Below are 7,829 nucleotides of genomic sequence, written 5' to 3' on the forward strand. Positions count from 1 at the left end.
GGGGGCGTTCGCCACGGGCCTGCCCCTCGTGTCCCTTCCCAGACAGCCGCGAGCCTGGGCACCTGCCGCCAGCGCCTCCCTCTCCCGATGCTCCCCCGGCTCTTAATCCCGCTGCAGCGGCGGCCTCAGCGCACCCGCAGCCCTGCTTGCACCCCCTCGTAACGTGCCAGACAAGCTAAGCTGTGGTTATCTCCGAGGTGATCTCCCCGGCAGGGTGAAGGTGACCCAGTGACACAGGGTGGGGGCGGGCAGCGTGTGGCTGGGGGGATTATGCATTACGGCGGCACCACGCCCCGGCGGAGAGCAGGGCCCTGCGCTGGGTGGTGCGTGCAGAAAAGGAGGCAGCCAGCCCCGAAGTGCTGGCAGCCTCCGTCAGACAGGAGCCCTGGGGACTGGGGCAGGAGAGACCAGGCCAGCACTGCCGGGGAAGGCTGAGCTGTGACTGGGGCCAGTGCCCATCAGGGCTGCACGTGGGTGCAGGTGGCGTTAACCTCTCCTGCCAGACTCCTGAGCAGTCGCGTCCTCCGACAGGTGGTGAGCAATCAGTAGGAAGCCCCTTGTTGGGCTGGCGAGGCCCCAGCGTGGGAGAGGTTACGCAGTCCTGTGGCACAGTCCCGAGGCAGCCATGGCTAATCCTCCTTGCTGCTGCCATGGAGACTCAGGGCCTCGCCCACACCAGCTCCCCAGCAGCTTGAGCTCCCTGTCCCTGTGCAGGGCTCCACGGGGCAGAGGCAGGGATGTCGTCCACGTAGCATCAGCATTTCCTACTTGCCCCTTTGCCACCGCAGTGTCTGCAGCATTCCCGATGCCCTGGGGCTCACCAGTGACAGGGTGGTCCTGTCCCTTCATGGGCTTGGGGCCTCTGTGAGAGGCTCCAGGTTACAGAGAGGAAGACAGAGGCACAGAGGAGTGAAGAGCGAGGGGTAGGGCCCTGGCATCCTGGCTCCCAGCCCCCTGGCTACTGTTGGGACCAAGTGACCATGTCCATGTTGGACCCTGACTCGCACCCACTGCTTTCTGCATGTAGAGACCAGGCTGGGTCTGGGGGAAGAGAGCATGGGAGTGGGCAGGTATCAGATAGCTGGGAAAGGGGCTGTATGGGTGTCCTAAGGTCCCAGCTCGTGCATGCATGAAGCTGGGGCACTGTGCATGTGACTGCACATGAGGGCACCTGGCTGTGCTCTGCGCAGCTGCAGAGGAGTCACCCTGTGCACCTTGGCCTGGCTGATGCATAGGATCATAGGAGCGAGGGCTAGAAAGGACCTTGGGAGTCATTGAGTCTAGCCCCTACTCACAGCAGGACAAGCCCCAACTATATCATCCCAGCCAGGGCATGTGGGGATGTGTCTGTGCCTCTGGGACACTCATCTGGGCTGATCCAGAGGGAATCCAAGCTCAGGGCCCCTGGGGCAGCTTCATCTGCATGGGGCTTGCAGGGGGCAGCTTCCTCAGGCCTTCTGCTCCTGGGTTTGAGCAGAGGCTGAGCTAGCAGGGCATCCATGTGGCCTGGTCTTCATTGTCTGCACGCTGCCGTAGCTCCAAGCCACGACTGGGCACGTTTGCCTAGTAGCTGCAAGAAAGGCAGGTGCTGATCCTGAGCCTGCAGTAGTTTGCTCTGGCAGGGGTCAGGGGAGGACAAGGGAGGTGGTGATCGGGGGCTGGGGCTCAGGGTTGTGGATGTGATGGGGAAGGCCTTGGCAAGGCCCTGGCAGAGACTGGACCTGTGGGGAAGGGGCCAGCCCGGGCTGCATAGCAGGACTGGTTGGGATGGAGCCGGGAAGTTGAGGCCTGGCTGGGCCTTTGCCCATGAAGTCAGGTGCTGTGGGGAGAGGCTAGGCTGGAGCTCCGAGACACCCTGACAGCGGCTGTCTGCAGCCACCTCCCCTGGGCACCCTGGACATGTGGCAGGAGCCACGTCTCTGTGCTGTCCCCCGAGGCTCCAGCCGCTCTGAGGACATTTCCCTTCTCTCCTCCCTGCTCTGTGCCCCCCTCCAGGTTCTACTGGGACCTCATTATGCTCCTGCTGATGGTGGGGAACCTGATCATCCTGCCCGTGGGCATCACCTTCTTCAAGGACGAGAACACGCCGCCCTGGATCGTCTTCAACGTGCTCTCCGACACCTTCTTCCTGGCCGACCTGGTACTGAACTTCCGCACGGGCATCGTAGTGGAGGACAACACAGAGATCATCCTGGACCCCCACACCATCAAAACAAAGTACCTTAAGAGCTGGTTCCTGGTCGACTTCATCTCCTCTATCCCTGTCGACTACATCTTCCTCGTTGTCGACCTGGAGACTCAGGTGGACTCAGATGTCTACAAGACGGCGCGGGCTCTGCGCATTGTGCGCTTCACCAAGATCCTCAGCCTGCTGCGCCTGCTGCGCCTCTCTCGCCTCATCCGCTACATCCACCAGTGGGAGGAGGTGGGTGGCCAGGAGCCAGCTGGAGGGGCCAAGGGGCATCCTAGGGGCTCCTGCCTGGGGGAGGTGGAGGGCGAGTGGGGCCCCATGGCTAGGAGTTCAGGGGCCGCTGGTTGCAAAGTTTGGAGCTCACCAGGGACCTGGTGCCTGGAGATGGGGGAGCTCTTCCCTTCCCCACAGGTGCCCTGGGGAGCACTGGTTCCTTACTGTCCTGCTTCCGGCTTCCCCCATGCCCAGATTTTCCACATGACTTATGACCTGGCCAGCGCTGTGGTGCGGATCTTCAACCTAATTGGCATGATGCTGCTGCTATGCCACTGGGACGGCTGCCTCCAGTTTCTGGTGCCCATGCTGCAGGACTTCCCTGAGGACTGCTGGGTCTCCATCAATCACATGGTGGTGAGTGCCATGCTTCCCCACTCCTGGAGCCCAGCCCCAGGCCTCTGCAGCTGCCAGCAGGAGCTCCCACCTGGGTGAAGTTGCACATGGTCCAGGGCAGGAGACTCCCCACCCACCCCAGTCCAAAGCACCTGCCCATGCACACACTCTTGCTTGCATCTTGGCATGTGCACACGTGCTCACTTTTACACATGTGCCCTAAGCTCCCAAGCCAGGAGCTTTCAGAGGTCCTGCAGGCTGCTGTGACCCTGGGGCGCCAGTCAGGTGGGAGGGAGTGAGGGAGATCATGGCTCATTTCTGCAGCCAGCAGGGCAGATCTATCCCACCAGGTGCTAAGGGAGAGCAGGGAGGGGGCTCCTGCTGCTTCAGTGGGGGCCCAGCCCAGAAGGTGTGGCTCTGGGAGGTGGGTGGTCCTGGGTTTTCAGGTAGCGGGGGCTGCTGGGGCACAGCTCCATCCTCCTTTCCGTGCCTCCTGTCTCCAGAATGACTCATGGGGGAAACAGTACTCGCACGCCCTGTTCAAGGCCATGAGCCACATGCTGTGCATTGGCTACGGGCAGCAGGCCCCAGAGGGCATGACCGACGTCTGGCTCACTATGCTTAGCATGATCGTGGGTGCCACCTGCTACGCTATGTTCATTGGCCACGCCACCGCCCTCATCCAGTCACTGGACTCCTCCCGTCGGCAGTACCAGGAGAAGGTGCGTGGGGCAGGCAGGAGATGGGCCTGGGACTGCCGGGAGGGGTCTGGGGTACGAGTCCAGAACAAATTGACCTGGTGCCCACAGCTGGTCATCATAGGAGTTGGCCATGCTCCTAGCTCCTGCCCTCAGGCCCTGGTACTTGGGGAGGGCTGTAGGTAGGACCATAGGCTGGCACTGCCCCTCCACCCTCATGGAGCCAAAGGCCCTGGGGCTGGAGTGGGGTCACTGCCCCCTCCATAGGGGTTCTGCTACAGAAGAGGGTTTCCAGCTACCCCTGTGAGCTTGTGTCCATCTGTTTGCCCCTCCAGTACAAGCAGGTGGAGCAGTACATGTCATTTCACAAGCTGCCCGGCGACATGCGCCAACGCATCCATGAGTACTATGAGCACCGCTACCAGGGCAAGATGTTTGACGAGGAGAACATCCTGGGGGAGCTGAGTGAGCCACTCAAGGAGGTAGGGAGGGGCTGTTCTCCCAGGGTTGGGCAGGGGCGACTGTTGTGGGAACTACCCCCTGGGGGGACATTCTGCCCTGGATCCCATGACACCGTGGCCTCACTGCTCCCACAGGAAATCATCAACTTCAACTGCCGGAACTTGGTGGCCAACATGCCGCTGTTCGCCAACGCCGACCCCAATTTCGTGACAGCCATGCTAACCAAGCTGCGCTTTGAGGTCTTCCAGCCCGCCGACTTTATCGTCCGCGAGGGCACTGTGGGCAAGAAGATGTACTTCATCCAGCATGGTGTCGTCAGCGTCCTCACCAAGGGCAACAAGGAGACCAAACTCTCTGACGGCTCCTACTTTGGTGGTGAGGCTGGATTGGGCACCGGGAGGGATAGGGAGAGGCAACACAGCTCAGGGGGGCAGAGGCGGCCCTGGCCCCTCCACCTGCCCAGCTGATGCCTTTGCCATGTGTTCTAGGTTCTTGCTTTGGAAATCTGCCAGGCATGCTGCCCCTGGCTTCAATTCCTAGCTTTGAGGGGGTAGGGGGTCTAGTGGTTAGAGCAGGGGGGGCCATGGCAGTGAGGACACCTGGGTTCTCTCCCCGACTCTGTAAGTGGCTCCCATAGGAGGAAGGGGGGTGCAGGAGTGGCTGGGGGTGGGGCTGTGTCTCTGATGCACCGCTGCCCCCACAGAGATCTGCCTGCTGACGCGGGGCCGTCGCACAGCCAGCATCCGCGCTGACACCTACTGCCGCCTCTACTCGCTCTCTGTGGACAACTTCAACGAGGTGCTGGAGGAATACCCCATGATGCGCAGGGCCTTTGAGACTGTTGCCATGGACCGCCTGGACCGCATCGGTGAGGCCCCCATGCCCCACTTCCAGCCCCACAGGTCTCCTGGGTTCAGGGGTGCCCCCAAAGATGGGCACCTTTCCCTGCTGGCCCTGGCTGGGCTCTGGGCTTCCCTTTCTCTCACATGGCGGGGGAAAGAGGGCAGCTCCTGGGGAGGGGCTGTAAGCGACCTCAGCCTCCTCCACCCTTCATGATCTCTGCTGGGAAGCGCTGAGCTGGCTGTCTGTCAGCCCCTCTTCACTGCACCAGGAAACCTGGGCACCTTGACCACAAGCCCTTCGCCCTGCTCGCCCATGCCTCCATTTTCCCTTCTGTAACATGGTGGGGATGGCGCTGCCCCAAGTGCTTCTCCCCATGGCCCTGCCCTTCCCTCAGCAGCGCCCTCTCTCTGCCCAGGCAAGAAGAACTCCATCCTGCTGCGGAAGCGGGCAGAGCACAGCTCGGGGCCTGTGAACAGCGAAATGGTCCAGCAGATCGTCAAGCATGACCGCGACATGGCGCGCAGCATCCAGGGCCTGCAGCAGGTGGCTGTGGGCCGGGAGCTGAGTGGCAAGCCAGTGATCTGGGAGCCCCTGGTGCACGCACCGCTGCAGACAGCCGCCGCCACCACCAACGTGGCCATTGCCCTGACCCACCAGCAGAGTCTGCAGGCCCACATCTTCCTGCCCCCCTCGTCCATAGCCAGCCCACTTTCACCTGAGGCCGTGCTGCTCCCCAGGCAGGTGCGCCGGTCCCAGCCCAGTCTGGGGGGCTCCCGGCCCTCTTCTGTGAGCTCCCCGTCGGGGGCACCATCCCACATCCACACGCCGGCGGCCGGCTCGCCATCCTCCCCGTTGGTCCAGTCCCAGTCATCCTTGGAGACCGCGGGACAGAGACCAGGCCCTGGGGCACAGCCCTTGCCCAGGGGGGTGCCAAAGGGGGAGCCACCTGCCAAAGCAAAGCAGCCCCTGATAGGCTCCCAGCCCCAGCTCTCAAAGTCCCGAGGCACCTCGGCCTCCACCTCACTCCTGCAGCAGCCAGCGGGAGCCCCATCGCCGGGCACCGAGCAGGCACTTCTGGCCGGGAGAACGCTCCACTACAGCCTCTCCCGAGCCACTGGCTCCCACATCTCCCTGCTGATGCAGCCACAGCAGCTGGTGAAGCACCGCAGCATCCAAGGCCTGCCTGTTGGGAGGCTCACCCAGGATGTCCGGCTGCTGTCGGCCTCCCAGCCCTCTCTGCCCAATAAAATCTCCCAGCACGTGGACGGAGGGGCCGCCCAGCCGGGCCGGAAGTCGGCAGGGAACCTGGCTCACAGGTCATCTCCGTCAGTACCTGGACTCCTCACCAAGGCATCCCCGGGGGCCACAGGGCAGCCAGCACTGCCGCAGCAGGCACCACCAGGACTGCCGGCTCAGCCCGGCCGGCCTCTGAGTGGAGCCTCGACCCCACAGTCCCCCGTCTCCACGCCCCGGCATGCAGCAGGCCCCTCCCGCAAGGGCTCTGTGGCCTTCAGCCCAGAGATGGAAACAGGGAAACCGAAACTGCCGTCCAACATGTGAGAGCTGGGGCTGCATCCATACATGGGGAGGGTGGGGGGCTCTCTGGAGAACTGCCCCGAGGTTGTGTTGAGGTGGAGGAAAGTCCTCCTGGGCTGGGCTGAGCTGGGTTGGGTCTGGGGACAGGAGGCAGGAAAGGGAGGCAGGGCAGCAGCCTGCCGGCAAAGCCCTCCGGGCTGTCAGACGTGGAGACGAGAGAACGGAGGGCGGCCAGGTACTGCAGGCACTGACTGTGCTGCCAGGACCAGGTGGGACGCAGGCAGCTCTAAGGAGCTGGCCTGGAGGGGAGGAGCCCTGGGATCCTCCTGACCCCACTGGGAGCAGGAGCCTGTTGAAATGCTGACTACAAGGTGCACGGTGCTGGGCATCGCTGAGCACTGGAACTGCCCCTGCCTTCCCGGGTGCCAGCTTTGCCGTGGGGTTGTGCACTGTCTTGTCTTTCTTGCCTGCCATTGCTGTGGGGCCTGGGCCCAGGCCTGGCTCTGCCCTTGGCAGCTCCAGTGACACTGGCATTGCCTGAGCGGAGTTAGGGGAATGCCTGGGGCCTCTTTTGGTTGCATTTCTCCTGTAGGAGATGCTCCTGCCTCACCTGGTCCCCACAATGAATGAGGGGCAGGGGTCAGGCCCAGCATCCTAGTGTGAGGCCTGCAGCCTGCAGAAGGCAGAGCGGGGTGGGCAGTGTCATGCTGGGAGGGCTGGGCCCCGTGGGCAAAGGGGGCCGGGGCAGGGCTCATAGTGGAGCTGTGTAGGCAGGGCCTTGGAGCCTGTGGGTCCCCCAGGCACTGCAGCTCTGCTTGGGGCCCTGCTTATGGGCTGTGGTGCCTACAGCAGGATACCCGGGGCCCACGGTGCTGGCTGTTGAGACTGAGCAAAATGCAACGCAGTGAGCTCCAGGCAACAAGCAGAGCAGGCTCCCATGGGCCCAGGCTTTGCGAGGCCCCAGGGCTGGGTGCTGTGACAGCTGAGCTGGAACCACAGCATGAGGCATCATCCGGGAGTGGGCTGCCCGCCCAGGCCCAGGCCCGGGGCTCAGGGATCTTGGGGAAGAGCAGGGCTCCTAACCCTGTGTTGAGATGCTCCTGTCCGGGCTGGGGTTGTGCGGCACAGGGAGGCCTGCTTGCTCCCCGGCCCCGTGACAGCTGGCGGGACCCGGGTTCCCTTTCTCTGCCCCAACTGGCTGCAGCCTGCGGCTCATTGGCTGGGCTGTCATGAGTCAGAAGTGCATCCCTAAGGCATTTGGTGGTCTGGGAAGGCTTGACCCCGTCCCTATCCCCATTCCCAGCTGTACCCACTGTCGGGCATCTGCCCCACACTGCGGTCCAGGTGCCATCACCAGCATTGACACAAGGGAAGAAGATGCCAACTTCACCCCCCAGGTCCCACTTACACCCGCTGCCACCTCACGGGGAAGGTCCTGGGCTTCTGTCTGTGCAGGAGGGCTGGGGCGGGGGTCTCTGCCCCCCAAGCCG

General features: G+C 63.3%; 1 protein-coding gene and 1 long non-coding RNA gene across 2 annotated transcripts in view; one reads left to right on the top strand and one right to left on the bottom strand.

The window, feature by feature from the left end:
- The window catches only part of HCN3 (hyperpolarization activated cyclic nucleotide gated potassium channel 3), an 8,103-nt gene extending 280 nt beyond the window's left edge, over positions 1-7,823 (top strand). The window contains exons 2-8 of the mRNA XM_019528005.1: positions 1,996-2,425; positions 2,660-2,821; positions 3,304-3,522; positions 3,834-3,980; positions 4,095-4,335; positions 4,664-4,828; positions 5,219-7,823. Coding sequence (XP_019383550.1) covers positions 1,996-2,425; positions 2,660-2,821; positions 3,304-3,522; positions 3,834-3,980; positions 4,095-4,335; positions 4,664-4,828; positions 5,219-6,363 — 2,509 coding nt within the window. The 3' untranslated portion in view covers positions 6,364-7,823. The remainder of the gene's footprint in view (positions 1-1,995; positions 2,426-2,659; positions 2,822-3,303; positions 3,523-3,833; positions 3,981-4,094; positions 4,336-4,663; positions 4,829-5,218) is intronic.
- The window catches only part of LOC109305119, a 16,327-nt gene continuing 8,520 nt past the window's right edge, over positions 23-7,829 (bottom strand). The window contains exons 2-3 of the long non-coding RNA XR_002099562.1: positions 7,208-7,215; positions 23-34 (exon numbers count right to left, since the gene is read on the bottom strand). This is a non-coding gene — a long non-coding RNA (uncharacterized LOC109305119). The remainder of the gene's footprint in view (positions 35-7,207; positions 7,216-7,829) is intronic.

Source organism: Gavialis gangeticus, unplaced genomic scaffold (genome assembly GCF_001723915.1).
Source record: "Gavialis gangeticus isolate Ggan-Ray unplaced genomic scaffold, GavGan_comp1, whole genome shotgun sequence".
NCBI lineage: Eukaryota > Metazoa > Chordata > Crocodylia > Gavialidae > Gavialis > Gavialis gangeticus.